The sequence below is a fragment of the Eretmochelys imbricata genome, chromosome 13 (genome assembly GCF_965152235.1).
Source record: "Eretmochelys imbricata isolate rEreImb1 chromosome 13, rEreImb1.hap1, whole genome shotgun sequence".
In the NCBI taxonomy this organism is placed as follows: domain Eukaryota; kingdom Metazoa; phylum Chordata; order Testudines; family Cheloniidae; genus Eretmochelys; species Eretmochelys imbricata.
This window is the reverse complement of record NC_135584.1, coordinates 29,936,378-29,957,808: the sequence shown is the minus strand read 5'-3', so window position 1 is coordinate 29,957,808 and position 21,431 is coordinate 29,936,378. Positions and strand designations below refer to the sequence as shown.

The 21,431-nt window shown below is 54.9% G+C and overlaps 1 protein-coding gene across 1 annotated transcript; it reads right to left on the bottom strand.

Moving 5' to 3' along the window:
• Positions 1-1,554: 1,554 nt before the first annotated feature.
• On the bottom strand, positions 1,555-21,172 carry TLDC2 (TBC/LysM-associated domain containing 2). Its single transcript, XM_077832547.1, has 6 exons — positions 21,029-21,172; positions 16,391-16,555; positions 15,099-15,251; positions 9,895-9,990; positions 3,577-3,650; positions 1,555-1,690 (listed from the first exon to the last, which is right to left on the bottom strand). Exons 1-6 carry the CDS (start codon positions 21,170-21,172, stop codon positions 1,555-1,557), a joined length of 768 nt encoding a protein of 255 aa, XP_077688673.1.
• Positions 21,173-21,431: the final 259 nt, after the last annotated feature.

Below are 21,431 nucleotides of genomic sequence, written 5' to 3'. Positions count from 1 at the left end.
TCTCCTGCTGGTGATAGCCCATCCAAAGTGACAACTCTTTACACAATGTGCATGATAATGAAGTTAGGCCATTTCCTGCACAAATCCAGGTTCTCTCACTCCCTCACCCCCCTCCAAAAACCCACCCCCATACACACACAGACTCACTCTCCTGCTGGTAATAGCTCATCCAAACTGACCACTCTCCAAGTTTAAAACCAAGTTAAACCAGAACATCTGGGGGGGGGGGGTAGGAAAAAACAAGAGGAAATAGGCTACCTTGCATAATGACTTAGCCACAGTCCTTGATAGACTACATCCATGACACAGTCCTTGATAGACTAGAGCCACCTCTTCCTAACTCCTCACCTCTTGGGCTTCAGCTTGCTGTGAGGGAATCCAAATGCTGAATCCGATGTGCTTTAAGCCTCCAGAGTCTGAACAGAGTTCACAGCTAGCTCCTCGTCACCCCAGCTGTGGTGAGAAGTCTGATGCCATATTAAGCCAACAGCTCATCAGTGCTGCAGGCTCTCTAGGTCCACCGTGGCGGTCTCTGGGCTGGGTTTTAACCACCATGCTCTGCTCAGGCCCTGCACTGCCCCATGACCTCATGGGAGGATGAATCAGGAGGGATTTTGCTGTGGGATTTGTTTTGGCCTGTTACAGGGACACGAGGCAGTGGGAGAGTTTGGACCTCTCCTGCAACTTGGGCTGCTGGGATTGAGGCTTTGATTCAGGCCCATCTCGTGACAAGCAACAGAAAAATGTGTAAAAAGAAAAGGAGGACTTGTGGCACCTTAGAGACTAACCAATTTATTTGAGCATGAGCTTTCGTGAGCTACAGCTCACTTCATCGGATGCATACTGATGAAGTGAGCTGTAGCTCACGAAAGCTTATGCTCATATAAATTGGTTAGTCTCTAAGGTGCCACAAGTCCTCCTTTTCTTTTTGCGAATACAGACTAACACGGCTGCTACTCAGAAAAATGTGTGCCCCTTTCGTGTGTAGCTTTTCAGGCACCACCGATACTGGTCTTGGCCTGACTTCAACAAGCTTCTCTGAGCGTGGAGGGGGGCCTGGCTATCACATCTCATGGTGCCCCTGCTCTCTCTGCCTTGAAGGGGGGGTTGCCTCACTCACTGCAGACAACAGCTGAGCTCACTTCCCAAACTCACGGCACTGACTGGCAGGGCGTCCCCCAGCTGGCAGCTCCCCTGCTGCTAACACTCAGTCACTTCCTGTGGGAATTTTATTTTTAAATCACCCAGTTGCTTGTGAGATTCTATTTTTATCGAGATCCAGTGCTTGTGGGAGCCAGCCCCTGGGGCTGCTCTGATTCCCCACAGCGTGAGCGCACTGATGGGAAAATGGGTGGGAACGCCCCTGCTGCCCTCTCTGGAGCGTGAGTGCTGGCGGGGGAGGAGAAAGGAGCACAGGCTGGCAAAGGGGAGGAGAGGCTGAGCACTGCCCTCCGAAGGGTTCCAGACACTGCTGGGAACAACTGCCAAGCGCAGCCAGGGTCCATTCGAAAGCAGTCAGTTCCCATGACCCCCAGTGGGGTGGGCTTTGAGGGCTCAGGTCAAGGCCCAAACCTCCAGGTCCTGAATGAAGAATTGCTCCTGGGGCGACAGGATTTCGTTGTCAAACGTCTCACATCGGTGGCTTCCCCCGCGGTACATGTCCCCATCCAGCCACAGGCCGAATTTGCCACTGAAAATAAAGGGAAGATCGAGCTGAGTATCGGACAAGGGCTCCAGTCCCGGGGCCAAGACAGGCAGAGCAGGGGCCTCTCTGACCCATCAGCTAACAAGGGTTCCCTGCCTCTGTCCCCATGTGTAAGGACAGCTAATGGGCCTGATCCTGCCAAGCACAAGGCACCCCTGCTCTCAGTGACTGCAGGGTACTCAGCACCGCCCAGGATTGAGCGCAGCATGAAAGCTGCCTTTCTACCACACTTTGCACTAGGCTCTTGATGAGCACTAGAGATGCCTTATTTAGCCCCCAGCCCAGCTGCTCCTGCTGGTGCAGCCCCATGCAGGGTAAGGAGATGCACTGAGGGAGCCTCTGGAGGCTAATGGGCTGGACAGGAGTCCTGTGCTCCTGACTCGCCCTGCAGCACCTGTTTTACTGGCGAGGCTGCAGAAGGGGGAAGAGCCCTGCCTGGCTCTCAGATCCAGGGGCAGGATGCAGGGCTGGTGGAAGAAATAGCTTCCTCCTTCTAGCTGAGCACACACGAAAGTGAATCATTCAGAGCCCCACAACACCCCTTGCTACAGCCGCTTCTCAGGGCAACGGGGCATTTTAATGTGCTTGTTTCACAGCTAGGTGAATAGCGCAGAGAGGCTGCGTAACCTGCAAGGAGCAGGAGCTGGAGCCGGAGCCATGCTCTAGCCAAGGCTTCCTGCAGCCATTGCTATGCTCCTTGAGCAGGACCAGGAAAGATGAACAGAGCAGGAGGGGCAGTGCCATGCACACGGGGAACTCTGGAGGGATCAGGGCATGGGGCTGCTGAGCAGTTTTGCTTTGCGATCACTTTCAAGGGTTTTTCTAGGCTAGGGAAGGTGGATGGGGTGGGGTGGGGTGTCAGCATGGCTAGCCCCCGTCCTCTTCCTGGTGCACATGCAGGTTCTACCTTGATTTAGCTGGTCAAGGTCAACTCCAGGGGAGTCCTGGTGCAAACTGGTTCTGTCAGGTACATCCCTGTGTTGTAACTGGCTGGAATATGGCAGCAGGTAGGGGATGCGGTCAGTCACAAAGCGCTGGGTGGTGGCAGAAGGGAAGGGCTCAGCGCTTCCCAAAGCGCTGGGGCCATGACCAGGCTGAGCATGTGTTACCCACACAGGGGTTCAGTGCTGGCAGAGGGATTCGCAGTCGGTCTGCCTGGGGACACACAGCTTCATGTTCTATGCTACCTGTCCCCCCACTCTTGGACTGGGGGGGGGGGGCTGTCCAGCCTCCCCAAGACCCCCCTTCCTGTTAGTACTGAGTGTCTCTGCTCCCAGGGGAATGGCCTTGTCTCCCCTACGCTTCTAGTGTTAGTGCACCAGCTGCATCACAGCTAGCCCAGGGATGTCACCTCAAGCTGGCAATTACTCCTCCTGCTCCAAGTGTGGACGTACCCTGAGAACAGAGCAACCAGTGCAAACACGTCTGCAACCCTTCACTCACCTCTGAGCATGGACGTTGCAGAGGGGAAATCAGCCAGATCCATTCATTGGTAGGAATCGTGTACTCGACTCCCATGGAGCCTCCTTCCCTAGACTGGGCTGGGCTGAAGGCGCACTAGATGAGCAAAGTCATTTCCACTTCCCAAGGCTACCCAGCGCAGCAGATCTCAGGACAGCAGCCAGGTCTGTCTCCAGCCTCCAGGAGGGCAGCGTGTGTGAGTGGATACATCCACACAGACCCCTGTGACTGGATGGAGGACTCCGCTTGGCTGCTGGCTCAGGATGGGCTGTGCTGTGCTTGGCCTGGAGTACTGCAGCCCCAGCCTTCCCCTATGCTGTGAGGGCAGAAGGGCCCCTAGGAGCATCTAGGCAGAACAGGCCCCAGAACTCTTGCCAGTGAAAGGCAGCTCCATCCAGTCAGCTACATACCTGCCCCCGCCAATCACTAGCAAATCTGCATCTCCTTTCATGAAGAAGGTGTTGCTGCCAGTCCACTTAAACACCTGTAAGGAGAAGCAACCATTAGCAATCAGAGCAGGGGTGTAGGAACAGCTAATTACACCCTCTGGGCAGCACCTGGCACAGGAATGGAGAGCTGTGCTGCAGTGTGGAGGGAGCTGGTCAGCGGTGGCTTGCCATGACTGCTGGGGTCACTGGTGCAACCCCACTCACCAGGAGCTACTTGGCCCAAAGTACTGACCAAGACTCAGCCTAGAGCGTCACTGATCCTCTCTGCACTATGCATTCACCAGCTCCCCAACCCCGACCAGCTCACTGTGAAACCTGGTGTGATGCTCTGTACCCCAATGCAACACCCTGGCACCCCCCACATCTACCATGGTGATATAATTATGATGTATCTTGTACAAAACATGTTGTGTGAGGTGTCTATGGAAAAGTTATGGTTTGCTGAGTATGATTATCCTCTTTGCATGCCTGTTTCATTTTTGTATCTGAAGTTATGAATACTGACTAAGTATCTGTATTTCAAATGTGTTTGCTCCTGAGTAGCTCCCACAAAATAGTTTACATTGTCTAGCCAGCACACTGTGAATGAACTAGTCAGGTTGATGGCTCATCAGTGAACACAATGGGCCATGGAAGAAGCTTAGCCCCACCTGCTGGACCTGTGACCGTTCTAGCCAGAATATGGGTAATCAAAGCATGCAAGGACAGGTGACCAACTCATATGACTCTGTACTCCATCTTGTGTCTGTACTCTTCCACTAACTGTGCTGGGGGCTTTGTTTGGGAAAATGAAGTTCCCTCCACATGGGAGAAGCTATAAAAGGGGGAAGTGACATTATCACTTGGCCTCACTTCCCCCCCCGCCCAACACCTGGAGACACCTCAGGGACAGAGACTGGACTGCAGAGGTGGTCCCAAGTGGGAAAGGAGGAATCCCAGACTGTATATGGCAGATCGGTGAACTCTTTGTACCATCAAGATGAGACACTGCTTGATTCAAATCCTGTCTAGTTTAATAGAACTTAGATTGCAATTTTGTTTTATTTCTTAGCTAATCTATGTTGATCTGTAGACTTACTACTTGTAATCACTTAAAATCTATCTTTTTTATATTTTAACCTGAAAACAGTGTGTTATTTGAAGTGCAAAGGGAAATCTGCTCAGGAACAGAGGTTGGTACATTGTCCTCTCCACATTGAGGGAGTAGGCGGACTGGGTAATAACATACACTGGTCAGGCTTCTGACCAGGGCAAGATGGCACAGCTCTAGGGTCCTAGGCTGGGGAGCTGGGAGGAACTGGCTGAAGCCTCCCTAGTGTTGGTTCATTGGTGGCTGGTGAAAGCATTCATGTAACTCAGCTGGGAGTGTCCCAGACTATGAATGTTTGTGGAAGGGCAGGACCAGGAGCGGGTCTGCAGCTTGTCACAGCATCACAGAGAGAGAGGGAGCCCAGGCTCGTGAGACAGAAGGCTCAGCGGTTCCTCAATTCCAGGCTGTGCCCCAGGGAAGTATGTCACACTTGGGCAGAATCTTTTCTATCTCTTCCAGAGTCCTGGTTAGCAAAATGTAGGCACAGGCTATAGTAAGGGGATCATGGCTCCCCCTCCACTCCATGTGGCTGGGGTAAGCAGCACCCCACAGTGCCCCTCCTCCCTGGCTGGAGTGGTGCGAGCTCCTTTACTCTGCCTGCAGGGGCGCTCTCCGGGGCAGTGCAGTCACCGATGGGGCTGTGCATAGCCACTACCACAGCGGTAAACACAGGCAGCGCGTTGGGGGAGCTGTGCCAGCTGACAGCTCTGTTCCCGATGAGTCCCACTGCCTGTGAGTCAGCATTGGCCGTGCTGCCCTCGCGCATGCTTTTATAGCGACTATTGGGATGGTTGATTTCTTCAAGCCCCAGCTCCTGGAGTCACTTCAGCAGCACATCTTGGCTCTCCTTAAAAATATGTCAGCTTTTGGCCCTTGTGGTAGCAGAGGAAAGCTGGTGACTCTGACCCGAATGCACCTCCAGGTTCAGAAACCAGGGGGCAAAGAATAAGAACTGACCTTTGTTATTTTTCAGCCTCTCGTGATTCCCTGGGGTCTAACTCATGGCTTTGGGTCCCTGTGGCTGGCGATGTGGCAGGATGATGAATGCTACCGCTGGTGAGGAAGGGGGAGAGTCCCACTAGACTGCACCTTTGGCCAGTCACAGGTGTACCAGCAGTGCTGGCCAGAGAGCAGGTTCTCACACTATCAGCTCGTGTTCCAGTCCTGGTGGCACTTTGTGCCAGGAGCCAACATTTCCTGTGCCTTGCTTAGCAGAGGGTGCGCCAGGCCTATAAGGGGTTAAATGAGTAACTGCCCAGGGCTCTTCCTAGTGTGGACAATTCCCCTAAATGTTGAGGTGGCTCTGAACTCCACAGACAGGGAGAGGGGGGAGGAAATGAGGCTGATAAGGTACAGGGTTTGAATTAGCTGAGTTGGAGGCTGATAAATCAGTTCAGTGCTGCGGGTCAGAATGGCTTGTGGGAGGTGTTGTGCACGGAGCTCCCCAGCCCCAGAAAAGGAGAAAGATGGAGCGAACTGGGAGGAGGAAAGAGGCCCTAGTGTAAGGAGAGGCTTCACCTGAAACTTCGCCTGCATTGCCCACACCGTCCAGCACTCAGCCCACAATACAGCAGCCTCCCCACCCCGACCCAACACAGCCGTGGCTGCCGTACAGGATCACAAATGAAAACTGTCTTTGTGTTTGGGTTTCCCAGCGTGCGGCCTTAGGAAACGGAGCTGATTTTGAAGTCAGAGGCAGATCCAGCCCCCACATGCAGGCAAGACTGGACTCCAAGGAGGAATTCACCCCTGTGCCAGAGCTGCATGCCGAAGCGTTCCCCACGGGGGCCTTGCTGCGGCTTATGGCACCTTCACGCCGGCTCTGCTGGCATAAAGCTGCTATAACGCAATGAGAATCTCACCAACAGACCTGTCTGCGCCACAGTCAAGATGGGACTCGGTTTGACAGCCCTGTTCCCGGCTGCTTCCAGGTGAGGCAGCAAGTGGGATTGGCCGTTCCCGTGTGTTATGACCCCCACGAGCCCAGCAAGCGGCTGCGTCCGACAGGCTGAAGGCCAAGGGCCTGAGCAGGTTGCGGAGCCGGGAGGTACCTGAACTCTCCATCATCCTACTGCATTTTGTCTAAGCTGCCTTGTTAGATCGTTATGAAAACCAAGGACTTCCCAGTCACTATTTCCCCCGTCCCAGCAACAGTTGACTTAGCCAGGTGTTTGGGCAGATTCCCCCAAACAAAACACTTGGTTTGCTGAGAATGAGGGTTGCTCCAGTACAGATCCCAGCAGCACACTCACTAAAACACTAGGAAACACCCAGGTACGTTCTTCCTGCTCCTGCTCAGGACACACTGCTCCTTTTTCACCCATCTCTCCAGCCCCCGTAGCGTACAGCCCCCATACCCCACACCAACAAATGTGCAGCCTGGAGGCCAAGCCCAGCAAGCCAACATGGCAGCCCCCTGGAACACGATTGCCTAACACAACACAGAACCTGTGTCACAGATGTTTTTGCTCGGGCTGCTCGAAAAGGTCCCATCAAAACTGTTTTTTGATAGAAAATTGGATTTTCAAGCAAATGAAGTGTCTGTTGCTGTGGAAAATCTCAATATTTTGTTAGCAAAAAGAGGTGAAAATCCAAAACATTCTGGTTCAAAATACCACCACAGTGTCTCATGGGATTAATAGTTCGGGTGCCTCATGCTGCCACCTTCTTCCATGGATAGGGCTCTCTGGCTAGACTATATCACCCATGATGCATCACTGCCAGGGACTTCTGTGCACCTCCTCCCATCACCAAGCGGGGAGAAAATAGTGCATCATGGGCGATGTAGTCCAGCCAGAAAACCCTGCTCAGAGCATTAGGTAACAGAACTGCAATGCCCATGAGGCACTGCCGCTCCAGTCAGAGTAGAAATTTTCAGTTTTCAGCCAACATTTTTCACCACAAAGTTGAATTTTTCAGTGTGGGGGGAAAAAAGCTATTTTTCTAAGCAGCTCTAACTCTCACCTTCATGCACCAAACAGTTCCTAAAAATCTTTCCAGAGCCACATTGGTATGTAACCTGCTCCTAATCTCCCACCACAAAGCCAGAGTCCTACACAGTGTGACAACAACAATCCAGCCCAAACTACTGTCCGCCTGCCCCAGAGCTACCACCCATGCCAGGCAATGCCAGCAGCTTGCGCAGCATGGCGCAGGCTAAGGTGTGTGTATGCTGGATGGTGAGGTGCTAGGGACAGGGTAGATGGCATGTACAGCGGGAAAGGGCAAGGAGGGTTTCCTAGTATTTTAGCGGGTACTCCAGTAGATTTAGTTGGGGATTGGTCCTGCTTTGAGCAGGGGGTTGGACTAGATGACCTCCTGAGGTCCCTTCCAACCCTAAGATTCTATGATTTGCACCTGGGCAACCTTAGCTCTAAAGCACCAAAGGCGTCTTATTTGTGGGAGTGGCTTTCCCAGTTCTTAGCATGTACGTTACAAGAAGAATTCCCATCCCCCCCGACCCACAGCACGCATTGTCTATTGCTGTGTCCGGTCATCCTATGACTGGAAAGGAGAAATATTCACCAAACCCCAGGTTACAGGCAAGCAAGGAGCAAACCTCAGCTCTGATGTTGGTGAGTGCAGCTTATGCCAGGGCTGGAGCTGGCTGCACAAAGGGGTCTTAATGCTTCAGATTTGATCAGTCACCAAACTGGATCCCAGGCTGGGGCTCTGCTGCAGTATCTCCCGGGGCTGGGCAGCGAGTGTTGCGGGGGGAGCGGGGCGTGCCTGTCTGGGGGACACCTACCCGGGTGGATTTGTCAGGCCCTGAGAAAAGCATTATGGACTATTGGGCTTTCTTAGGGCCTGACCCTGCCCTTCCAGAAGTCAGGCGGAAACACCTCTGAAGCCAGCCAGGTCGCAAGCTCTAGGGTGTTGTAGGGGTCCAAGGAGGAGGCTTCCGCCCAGTCCTTCGGAGACTCAGCTTCCAGGGGAGCTGTGCCTTGCAAGCAACGCTTGATTGTGCCCTCAGGAGCGTGGGTTAGTCTGACTCTGCCAGTCATTAGCAGGAACGTCAAGTGATTTTCCATAATCAGATGCTGAATTAGTCAGTTACTTAGTTCTGTTGTTACAATTAATTCACTATTTAATGACTAAGGAGAGGAATTACTTACTGGTAATTATTCCTACTAATTAAATGCTCCTGCCGGTTAAAGGAGCCCTGAGGCGGAGCTGGCTTGGGAACCGGGTTACGCAGCCATTTCTAGAGGCAGTGAGGAAGGAACTGGCCGTGCCCTGCTGAGTTCAGGCGGTGCCTGCAGGTTGGGAAGGAAACTGTCTCGGTGATGCTGTGCAAGGTGTGACTCATGCTGCTTCAATCAGCCACATGCCACGGACTTTGGGCCCTCCAGGCCTCTTCTCACCTAGGCTCCCAGGAGCAGCCTGCTTGGTTGCAGCGGTGGGCACTGACGGGCATAGCAGGGCGGCCTAGGGCTTGCAGGTTTGTGTGGTGTGCAGCAGGTTGCACAAAGCAGCTGTGCGCATTGCAGGGGGCTCGGCTCAGCCCTGTGCACTAAGCCAAGCCCAAAGCCCCTGCATGAGGCAAGAGTGCAGGGTGTGAAGGGGTGGGTGGAGCATGGCTGTCAGAGGAGACATACAGCTAATGGTGGGCAATGCCCATCATGCTAACGAGAGGCTTAGTGACATGCTCCCTTCCTCAGAGCAGCAGCCTCTCAATCCCCCCCTGCACCCGTCCTGCTCAGCACTGAGCAAGAGAAGCACTAAGGACTTGTTTGGATGCCAGGCGGGCGCTCCAGGAGGCATAGGGCCAGCACAGGCCTGGTGCTCCCAGAAGTGCAGCATGCTCTCCCCAGCGCTGGCTCGGCTCCCAGCGTGGTTCCCGGTGACACTCTGGGGAAGGAATGTGGGAGCAGCTGACCAGCAGCATGGGGCCTTTAGGGTGGAAGTGGAGGAGCCCCCCCCCACCACACACACACAGAGTGGCTGAGTGATCCAGAGCTCCTGCTGTAGGGTTGGGGGCAGAGCCACAAGGGCACACTGCTGGCAGAGAAGGGGAAGCAGAAATGCTGTGGACTTGCCCTCCCCCGCATGATTGCACCCCCACATGCCCCTGGGCCTGCACTGCACTTGGGCCTTGGCCAGCAGAAGCCCCTGTCTCTGCTCCTGGGAGAGAGAGTCACAGGCTGATTCCAAAGCCCCCGCACCGAGAACGTGAGCATCACTGTTACCTTTAGCTCTGGGGAGAAAGAGAAGAGAAAAGTCTCCCCTGTGCCATAAAAGCAGCTGCTGAGTCGGATGGTGGTGGAGGAGAAGGCCCCAAACATCTGGAATGGAAGCAGAGGAGAGAAGGTCAGAGCACTGCCGGCTCTCGTGGTTTTAACAAAAGTTTTGCTGTAATTGGGGTTTCCTTAAAACCCCAGCTCCCGGAGTCCTGGGATTCCAGGGGAATCTCAGCTTGCATTAGATACAAAATGAAGCCGGAAGGCAAAGAACCCAAAATGTATTATTTTTAAAAATCTCCTGATTTGTAAACCAATCATGTGAGTGATTTCTGGAGGCCTCACTTGTGATGTGTGACTGCTGGGGCTGTCAATTCTGCAGTTACCAGCAGCAGCAAGTGACCTGGGCAAGGTCTGTTACTGGCTTTACCTCTCCAAGCCATTGCAGCTCTCAGGGCAGGCTGTGTGTGCCCTGGCTCCCCTCCCAAACGCAGGGTATCTAGGGCCCTAAGGCTGCTGGAATCTGCACCCAGGCTTTTAGGCACCATTATGAACAGTTACCCACAGTCACTACCCAGGCCAATCCATGGCGCCGCTGTCCCCTCCACGTCTCCACATCCCATGCTGGAGGCCCTATGGGGAGGACCAGTGGCTCCAGGTTGTATCACTCAGTCAGGAGGTTCTGCGGCTTGTAACCGGGGCTCCAGCCAAGCTGGAAAGGGGTCGATCAGACAGGACAAAGCCATCACCATCACATCTGAAAGGTGCCTCACCCCTTGGATCCTCCCTCCAGCCAGTGCTGGGCTAATCCCTGACACTGGCAGATGCTCCCTGAGGACAGGTGTCCATGTGCTAGTCAGCTAGGGTCATGCAGGGCTGTGGCTACAGGTACTCGCATGCTCTGCCCATAGACCATTGCTGCTGGCAGGGCCAGCGCGTGGGACCTTGATCACCAGCAGCCCAGGCCGTGACCATGTGAGAAAGAGTCGCTCCGTTGGCTGTGACCAGCAGGCTGTACGGTTACCAGAGCCATCCACTGCAGGGAGACACAATCACACCCCAATGCCTACCGTGGGCAGGGGACCTGGGGATGGGCTCCAGAACAGTCCCAGCCCCTTCCAAGGAGCATCTGGGGGGGCCAGACACAGGATGCAAAAGCCTTGGGGAATTGCGGGTGGATTATTTGATCCCCTCCAACAGCTCAGCCTGGCCCAGTTGCACTGCATGAGTTACTGGCAGTAGGTGAACTACAGAGAGCCGACGTTACCTTAGCTCTCCCCCACTCCTGTACCCCACAGGCCCTCAGCCTCAGCACTGCCCCTAGGACCTCTGGCCTCCTACCCCCCATACTCCCAGCACAGCATTTGTGCTATCCCACCACTACCGGCAGGGGGGCAAGTGTGCTGCGGTGAGGGGCGAGGAGCCCGCAGGGTGCGTGTGCTGTAGCTGTGGGTGTGATACAGTGAGTGGGAGCACACAGGGGGGTGAGCTCTCGGGAGTTAACTCCATTTTCTTGCTGGGTTGGGGCTGAGCCAGGTGTGCAGAGTCCAGAGCTGCCCATGCCACTGGACAGTGGCGGGTTGGTATATTAACCAGCATGTGCTCCAGCTCTGCATGGCTGGACTGTGTGAGCCCCTCACTCCCTGCCTGGGTGGCACTGATCTCTGGCTTGCGGGTGCCAAGGTATAGGGAAGAGTTATGCCAGGTTTGGCTATCCAGGGCTAGATGAGTGGCGTGTGCGGTCATCCCAGCACTACCATCTGTGTGCGCCGGAGATGCTGGGCTAATTCCTCTGCTTGTTTAACTCTCCGGTCACCTCTGCTCTCCCTGGTTCAGCTGGGACAAGAAGTGGAAGTGCTGAAAAGGCTGGCAGCTGGGGGGAGGGGGGCGGTCTCTCTAGTCTGGACCAGTCAGGGAGGGGCTGGAAGGCCTGGCTGAGCCCTGCGCCAGCCTGGGGCATGTGTCCCCTTCACTGATTGGCTAAGTTCACTCTGTGCAATGGGCAGACCCACGGAAACGAGCATCTGGGGACTGGGGACATGCCCGGGGGCAGGGCAGGGCAGGGCAGGGCTCCCTGCAGCAAGGTGTGGGACTAGCCTAGGAGAAGACCGGGAAGAGAGGTGGGTCAGGGATTAGCACATGCCTAGGGGGCCTGGGAGGGGGCGTAGACGGGTCAGGTGGCGAGGGGAGACCAGGGAGGGTAGAGATAGGCCAGACCAGCAGGGATGCACTCTAAGGTCACAATGAATGTGGAAAGGGATGCTGGGGGAACTAGCAGGTGGGACATGTGGGGCTGCAGGAGGTGCACAGGCACCAGGATGCTATTGCTGGTAGATAAGAGGCCCCCCCTGCAATCCCTGAGACTATGGGAACTGCTTGCCTCCCACCTCTTCCTGCTCTGGCACTAGCTCCCCGGTGCCCGGAGCTGGCCTCAGGATCCCGCTGCAGCGTCTCTCTGAGTGGGACTGCATGGCTGTGCAGCCTGGCAGCTAGCCTGGGTCCCTGGGGCAGGACGCTGCTGCTCATTCACTGGCCGGCTTCTTTGTCCTTTTTCTTCTAATAAAAATCCAGAGGAGGAGGTCCTGGTCTGAGACGAACCAGAGGGCAGCTGGGTGCTCACTAGTTCCTGGCAGGTGAGCCCTGCTGGGAATGCCCGGTTGCAAACAGCCCACGTGTTCCCCAGCAGCCGGCCAGCGCCTCCCACGCCCCAGGACTCCGAATGCATCCCACAGGCCCCTTGGGCTGGCAGGCTGGAGCCCTGGGGCTGCCATGGACCATACAGAATGGGGAGAGCCTGGGGCGTGAGCATGCAAGAGAAGTTTAGTGGCCCAGAAGTTCAGGAGGTTTCACTTGCACCTTGGGCCAAGGCCAGAGCTTACAGAGAGACAGCAAAGGCAACAACAAACCCTGGCAGAGCTCAGCTACACCACCTCACTCGCCTCAGCAGTGCCCTGCCTACCCCTGGCCTGCCTTCAGCAGCCCAGCCCCTGCCCCCTGCTCTGCAGGCCCTAGCCCAGCACCCTCCACCCCCTACTGAAAGGCCCCTCTGTTCCTACCAATGTATTGGCATGGCTGGGTTTCTCCCCCCAGACCAAGAAGAGTGCTACCCAGGGTGCCCTGCCAACCAGCCCCTCCTGCTCTCGTCTCCACTCCTGAGGGAGCTTTCTCAGCTTTTACCTGTTTATGGAGAGTTTCCTACCAACTCTCTCCCTCACTGACTCAGCACCACGCCTTTCATTGCAGCCTTTGCCGTGGCCCATGTGCAGTACTGGGAAATTAATATGTTTGTGCAGATGGGTGGCCAGTGCTTTGTACTGGCAGAGACAGCAAAAAGCTCTCCAGATCGCCCAGTGTGTTTGAACAGCACAGTTCTGCCTGCCACAGTCAGCAGCATCTGCCCTCCCGCTGGTGTTTACTCAGCAGCATGCTGACATAGTCAAATCCCATGTGAGTCTACAGATGCCGGGTTACTCTCTGAGGCCAGCACAGAGCACATAGCCAGTTCAAAACAATGGCAAGCACCACTGTAAGGTCGGGGGTTGTGTGCCAGGCTGCACTGAGCATACTCTGCATTTTGGATCTCCAGTCTGGGTACTGGAATTCCTTAACAAATCCTTCTCTTTCCAGACCTGTCTCTGCTCTGCTTAGAAGGGACAGCCCAGAACTGTAACAGATCACACGTTCCTTTCGTTTCAGATCCCGAGGGGCTCCGTGGGCTACAGGAGCGGCTCTCAGGCTTTTCAGATTGGCGACCCCTTATTCATAGTCAAAAATCTTCGCAACCCACCCCTTTACATTAACTATAAAAGTAGGAGTAAAAAGTGGACCAATGAGAACATGTTAAGAATTTCCTGGGCAGGGGCACGTTGTTTCCAGTGGTTGGCAGAGGATATTTCAACTGGAAGGGTCAGGGTGTGTGGGGAGTGAAATGTTGTTGCTTTACCTTACAGTAACAATTTCAGCAACTCGTGACTCGATTGCCTTGTGGCCCTGACTCGCATGTAATCACTTTTTTCCCCCCACAATTTCTCATGAAAAGTAATTGCCCCAGTCCACGCCCCCCGCCTCCTCCCTGGAACCAGGGCCAGGAGCGGGGCCGCTGGAGGGGTACGCAGACAGGGTAAGGGGGCCAAGGCAGGGCCACAGCTGAGGGTGGGTCTGGGGCCAGGGGCCGAGGCTCGAGGCAGGGGTGGGAGCAGAGCCGCAGCTGGGCCATGGTGGGGGCTGGCAGCCATGCTGCTGGGTGCAGCTCCTTCCCCGACCCCCAGCCTTTGCCCCAGGCTGAGGGCTGGCAGCTGGGTCCCCAGCCAGCTGTGGAGCCACAACAGGGCTGGGGACAGGGTCAGGCACAGGGCCAGGAGCCGGGGCCAAAGCTGGGGACGGGGCCAGAGCAGACCTGGGGCCGGGGCTGGGTGGCGCTCTCTCCCCACCCCACTGGGGCCCACGCCCCACAGTTTGGAGACCTTTGTTATAGGGGTTTCTTTAACTCTCTACTCCTGGGGAAATCTTTTTTGTTGTCCATATTGTTGGCATAGTGGCTGACAGGTATTTTGAAATAAATTACCAAAATAATTGAAATTGCCATGATTCTATTGTGGTATTTTGACCAATAAAATATGCAGAATTCCGCAGAATTTTATAATATTGTGTGCAGAATTTTTAATTTTTTGGTGCAGAATCCCCCAGGAGTCCATCTCCCTGGCTCTCTTCTCCTCAGTCCCCAGCTCATTCACTGAGGTCAGGTAAACACATCTGAAGCAGTGTCTCTGCCTGCTTCTTCTGGGAGTCCCAGGGCAAATGCACTGAGAGCTCAGCACCATCCCCTTTAGTGCAGCTTGCTCAGGATAAACCACACAGACCCCAACTCCAGGCCACAAACCCTCTGCCTAGCCAACTTGTCAGGTCACAGAGCAGAACCGGGCTGCAGGTCTTCCACCCGACCTAGGGACAAGGGCAGTAGCTTCCCTGCCTTGTGTTTCTGACATGCCCTGGATGGAATGGGAGCCAGCACAGAGTGTGTGGGGCTGCGGGGTATGCTTGGACCCAGAAAGGGGCTTACAGCCAGAAAGGGGAGCCAGGCTCCTGGGCCAGACCCTGCAGGATGACCCTAGTGTGCAGGGTCCAGAGCTGTGCTGGCCTGTAGCAGCTGGATGTTTCTCTCGCATGGGAAGCCCAGCCCAGTGCAATATACAATTCCATTTCCCTCCTCTCACCTGCCTGTCGGTGTCTCGGATGACCAGCAGCACAGGAGAGCTCAGCTTGTTCATACTCCTGTACATGCTCTTCAGGCTAAACCCATCCCTGGCGGTGCAGTAGAGCAGGTTCCAAGGGTACCCGGTCACTCTCGGTGGGAGGTGGGGCACCAGCTGGGAACAGAGCCACAGGAGTCAGTTCCCACCAGGGTCCCTCGCTGCTCCCCGACCTCTGGCAGGAGCCTTTCCCATCAGTCACTTCCACACCCTCCCTCACCCAACTGCTCCCCGCTGTCCTCTTCCGGGTGTCTGGCTTTGGGCTGGATGGCACCGTGGGGGCTGCATGCACAGAGCCCATCCCCTGTCCCGATTTTTCACACTTGCTATCTGCTATCACCTATTTCAGGGTGAAGAACCCACACAGCTCCAGGGCGGCAGAGATGTTCGGGATAACATTTGCCAGAGCGTTTGCAGTGTGGGGGTGTGGAACAATCCCAGTGTCCCAGTCCCAGAAGGGGGAACCCCCAGAACGAGGTTTGCCAGGGACATCACCCCTCTTGGTGAACGCGCACTGTGGTCCAGGCCTACCCTGGAGCTGGTGGAAGGCTATTCACTGAAGGGAGGAATGAGGGGTAATGGTCAGTTCGGGCAAATGATTTATTAGATGCATTTATTGCTCATTATTTTTGTCGTTTGGCAACGGGGCTCAGCTCTGCGGGGTGACTGGATACGTGGCTCTGTGGACTCCACATTTGCTGTCTTTCAGTGTGTCTGTATCAGGTTTTGCCTCCTTTCACAAGTACCAGGACATTCTCCCCAGCTGCCAGCCCGGCAAACCCCTGGGCCCTGAGCCAGACGGGGCTGGTCCCTGCTCACGCACCCTCACCAGTGACACACTGTCTCTGGAGCAAATGGTCCTCTGAGTCCCACAGGGCAGAGCTTTGGAGCCAGTTGCACTGAGATCCCCGAGGTCCAAGCTGGCCCAGTGCTGGTGCATGAACTGCCCCTGCAGGCCCTGTGCGGTGAGCCGATCCAAGGCTACGAATCAGAGAAACGACAGCAGGAGCCTACAGCAGCACTGCCCAGCCTGAACCAAGCCGGGAGGGCCGGGCCGGCCAGGGGAACGAGTTCCATGCCCTGGGGTGCCCACAGAATGGCTCCATCCCAGTGAGGAGCTGTCCAGAGGACAGGGTGGAGGGGCCAGCTCCAGGCCAGAGGAGGCTCTAGAACTGCCAAGCACGTGGCCACAGCCTGACCCCGTGAGGTTACCTAGCCCTGCAATGGGGTGAGCCCCCAGGCTGCACTGAGCTCACCTGCTGGACCTGCCCTGCACACAGGATGTTGCTCTCTCCATTCAGCACCGGCTGGTAGGGCTCCTCTGGGGGCGATGCTGTTACACCCACGCCTGCCCGGCCTGGCTCCTCCTGCTCAGCAGTCTCCACACACTGCAGGGTCTGGGCTTCCTCCAGGCAGTCAGTCTAGGGGGAGATGCCCACGCCATGTGGGGAAAGAGATAAGGGACCCCAGCACAAAGAGCAGCACTTCCCCCTCGGACCCAGCCACAGTGCTCCTGGACATCCCATCTAGAGAGCGCTGGTGCACAGAGATGGGGCTGGCACCACCCACGCCCTGCCTGGTGAGCCCTTCAGTAGAAAAGGGCATTTTAAGCCCACTGGGCAGGGTCCAGTCTGAGCCTCTCAAGGGCCCAATGCGTGGGTCAGGCCCTAGGCAGCGGGGGGAAAAGGTGGCTTTTAGCTTCCCCAAGTCTGGGGAGCTCCAGGACACAGCACTGCCTTTGGAGTGAGAGAGAGCAACCCCAGGGCTGCTCCACAGCCCAGAACAGCTGAAACACACATGCCCGCCTCCCAGCCCAGCCCCACCCTCTGTCACTGCCTACACTGGGAGCTGTGGGAGTCAGGGGCATATCTGGCTGCGTGTGGGGCCAGTGCTGCCCCTGCCTGGGGCAATTCACCTTCTGTATGGTCCCTTTCTGTTACTGGCACAGAATAAAGAGGCTGCCAGAACCGCCCCTCAGTCTGGGCCTGGCTGCCATGTACCAACTCCTGGGCTTGCCCCACGAACCACGATCTGGTTCACTGTGTGCATGGATCCCGAGGGCTCCACACCAACTCTGTCCAGTGCAACAGCTTCGACAGGAGAGAGAGAGGGAGCCCCACATGAGAATACCCCATAGCCCTTCTACCCCTCAGGCAGTGGGGGGACTTGAACCAGGAATCTCCCACATTCCAGGTGAGGGCCCTAATCACGGGGCTCAAAGATGTGCTGGAGGCATCTTGCTAACAGCACAGGCACCTACTGCCAAGCGAGGGTTCAGACCTGCAAGCAGAGAGGGGGCGGTTCTAACTGGCCTCTCCCATTGGCTAGCTTAGGTGGCTTCTCACCTCCCCTGATGGCTTTTGTGAATTGCATTGTGAGGCACCTTTGTCTCCCCATTCGTCACATAGGGAGCCAGGCACATAATTCCCGCTCTGGGAATCTCAGCATTGTTGCTGTGATTTTGTTATGCTCACTGGCACCCTGCACCATAACGCCTAGCTGACTCCTGAGAACGTGACACCTGCCCTGCCGCCCCACCCCCAGGCTTCGATAAGGGGCGGGCTGCCAGTATTCACCAGGCTTTGTATTGCCACTGGGCAAACTGCCCGCTGCTGCTCAGGTGCTACTGAGTGCAACTCAAATGCAGGATGCGGCCCCCCGGGGGACCTGGATAAGGGTTGCATGGGCGATCTTGATCCTGGCATTTCCTGGCTTTTGAGTGCCTGACTTGGCAACTTTAACAGTCTTTTAATGTGGTTTTGGGGACATACTTTCCTAATTTTTTGAAGAAAAACCCCCCCCTGAAAAATGAAAATTCCCTCATATTGACCCTCAGTTTGGGTCCACAGCAGGGCTTCGGTCTTTTGCTCCACAGCACAGACCTCTGCTACTTGAGCTACCGGAGGAGCCGGTAGCAGCAGCAGTAGGCTTTAACCTCTATGGGGCCCAGAGGAGGAGAAGTGAGTTACACAGCTATTTGATGACAGCAAAGGAATTCTGGGTTCTATTCTAGGATCTGTAGGGGAGTGTGATCTAGTGGTTGTAGATCCCTCTACTCCTGTTTCCCTAGCCTGTCTCTGCTCCTCCCTCCTCCTCCTCCTATCCACCAATCTAACCCCTGGCTCCTTCCCCTCCCTTCTCCTATCCTCTCCCCCTCTGCTCCTGTCCACCCCACCCTTTCCGACTCCTGTCCCCGAGCCACCTGCTCCCATCCCCTGGCTTCTCCTCTCTCTGCACCTATAGAGCCCTTAGCCCCATGCCTTTCCCCTACACTCCACTCTGCTCCTATCCTATCTTCCCCACCCTAGTTCCCACCCTCTTCACCCTCAGCATCTATATACTCCCCTTTTCCCTCTCACTCTGCTCCTCCCATGTCCCTGGCTCCTGCTCCTGGCCTCCCCTCACCCCATTCCAATGTGGCTGGTTCCTCCTGCCCACCATGCTGCGGGGGCACTGGCAAAGGGAGCATTGAGAGCGCAGGAGACACTGGCTCCCGGCTCAAAGTTCCAGCACGCAGCACCATGGTGGCCTTAACAGCTGCAGGGGAACACATGCAGGGATAGCCCACCTCAGCCTCTGCAGCCCTGGGAAGGCGCCTGTGCAGTGGGCACTTAGGCACTTTAAGGGAGTGGAACATGCTCAGTGTGGGCAGAATCTTCAGAGAATTTAGCTGCCAAACTCTAACAAGTGTCTACTGACCATCTGCAAACTGAGATTTTTTTTCATAGTTTTATAACTTGACCTAATTTGGGCAAATACTCAGGGGAAGAACAAAAGGTAACCCCCGCTCCCACACACCACACTCTGGATTTCAAGGCTATGCTCTAACTCATGGAGGCCCTAGAGAGTCTCAGTTAAACAACTGCAAAAATATTGTTTCCCCCAATCTCATTCTTGGACATCTTAGCTGAAAGGTTTTTGTTTGTTTGTTTGTTTGTTTCAAGCAGAGACCTGAGAACAGTGAAAGTGTCGAGCAACCTTTACTACAGGTGGCTCTATCAGCTCCGCCTATTAAACATTTCTGCGGCTACGTGACCGGCTGTGACAAGTACTTGGACATTGCATAATGTCGAACATCTGCAGAGTCTAGAAGGGCAAATTATGAAGGCAGAATTTGCTCTTTGGTGTAGTTTTCCTGCTCGATATTGTACAAGAGATTTCAGCCCTGACAGATCTAAAGCCTTTTCACAGCACTTGTGCCCCGTGAGTCAGGCAGAAATCACTGCCCAGCCCTGCTTTCCCCTCGCTGGGATAGTTGGTCAGAAACTCATCTTCGCTCCCTGACTCAGGGGAGTTCCCATCCCCAAAGAAAATGCAAACAAATAAACAAGGGGAAAATAGCAGGAAGCATGTCAGATCTCCTAGAAAGTCCACTAATATCTGCTCAAGTCAAGACTCAGGGCCCAGCTGGACTATGCTAAGGCTGAAAGCAGAGTCAGTTGCTTTCCCGACTCATCTTTTCTCCTTGCCTCAGCATTTCTTTCTTGGGCTACTTGCAAAGCAACTCTCTTTCTGCATTAAATTAATGAGAACCTGCCTCCGCAAGGCACAGCTCTCTCTCCCCTTGCCTTTGCATGCATGCTAGGAGGAAACACAGTTAAGGATGCACAGAAAGTCCCACCGGCACCAGAAACAGAAAACAATTAGCAAGCAGCAGCATTTTGCACCCCACCTCTGGTGCTGAAATCACATTCCTTTCCAGGCAGAGGCCTGAGCCGTGGAACAGTCAGGCCCTGGACCTGTTACTGTGGGAAGCCAGCACCTCTGGCTCTGGGACCCCGTTGATCCACATGCAGGTCAGAACCAGTGCTGATGTTTGGTAAACAGAGCTGGAGCTTGTCAGAGCCACATTGCCCCTGTTTGTTTTGATTGGTCTTGCCCGGCACCGAAGAATCACAATTTAAAAAGAAAACAGATCAGATTACATTGGGCAGCCAGCTGTGACTGAAAAGGCAGGTGGATGCTGCAGGCTGGGCCCTTGGCCAGGGGAGCTGGGCCATGTCCGCATTAAAGACACTGCACAGCTGAAGTGATACTGATAGTGCAAACCCCTAATATAGACACATGACATGGATGTGAAGTGGGGTTCAGCCCAGTGCAGGTGAATCTGGTAAATTACCAGGGTCTATCGCACCATCAGCCCCCTTTCCATTGAGGCTGCATCTACACTGAGGCTTGCACCAGATGCAGTGAGAGCAGGACAGACCTCTGTAACTAGCAAGCACCCTTCATTTTCCATATTAAAGGAAGGGAAGAACAACTCAAACATTTACACCCTGTGTTGGCTGTCAGCCAGGGCACTTTGCCTGTATGCTGTATTGCTTTCGCCCCTTTGTCTGTTCTTTTCCGTCTGCAGTCTCTGCGAGACAGCGAGTGTGTCTCTCACATATTTGTACAACACCCAGCCTGCCGCCCGTGCTGCTGTCATATCCGTGATGGAGAGTTGCAGGTTTGCAGGTGCACAGTTCAAAGCCAGCACCGGGATTTAGAAATGGGCCCAACCCTCTAACTCAAGCTCTGGATCTCAGCTCCTGTAGTCCAGGAGTGTTTGGAGCTGGATTGAGATGACTGGATCTGGTTCCCCCAAATCTGGGGACACTTGGATCTAGGGTTTTGGGTCAGGACTTTCTCTAGTAAGAATAGTACCAATCTGAAGGGTAACAGCCTACGCACTCTGGACAAGGTCCCCTTGTTAAAATCAATGAAATCTAGCTGGTAACTGATGCCCCAGTAGCAGTAAATCCGAGCTAGCGTCATTGCACCATCTTACAGCTGAACCTGATCAGCCTGTTTCAGAAAGGAAAGAAGCAAGTTACGGAGCACAGCTGCCTGCGGTTTGTTCTGAGTTTCAACCCCCATCCGTCTCCCCTGGGCACACGCGGTGCGGTACATACCAGGAGAGTGTAGCTGCCCCGGAGAGCTTTCATGGTGTGTGGGCGAGTGCTGCAGCAGGTGCATGGAGCTGTGCTCACTGCTGAGAGCTGCCTATGGGAGGGGAAAGCAGGTGCCTGCCAATGGCCTGTTGAGAACACTCCCATCTAAAGAACGCAGATTTTACTGCTTCCCTCTAGCTGGGCTCTCCCACCTCCTGGTATAGCAGTCAGGTCATCAACCGTGGGCGGCCTCTACTGCTCAGGGCCCCATTGGATAGCAAGTGTCTGTGGAGGGCTTACAAGACAGATCAAACCCCTCCTCTCCAATTGGAAAAAGGAGTTTAAAGGGCTTTGAACTCTTTGTAATTGCACATGAATGTCTTCCTGATGGCGGTCTCAAAGAGCTCTTTGCAAGACTGCAGCA

Excerpts from the sequence above, each read along its gene's own strand:
- TLDC2 (XM_077832547.1), bottom strand. The coding sequence starts at position 21,172 with ATGGGAGTGTTCTCAACAGGCCATTGGCAGGCACCTGCTTTCCCCTCC. Across the intron at positions 16,556-21,028 it reads GGGGCAGCTACACTCTCCTG|ACTGACTGCCTGGAGGAAGC; the intron begins GTATGTACCGCA and ends ATCTCCCCCTAG. Across the intron at positions 15,252-16,390 it reads GTGCAGGGCAGGTCCAGCAG|CTGGTGCCCCACCTCCCACC; the intron begins GTGAGCTCAGTG and ends CTCTGTTCCCAG.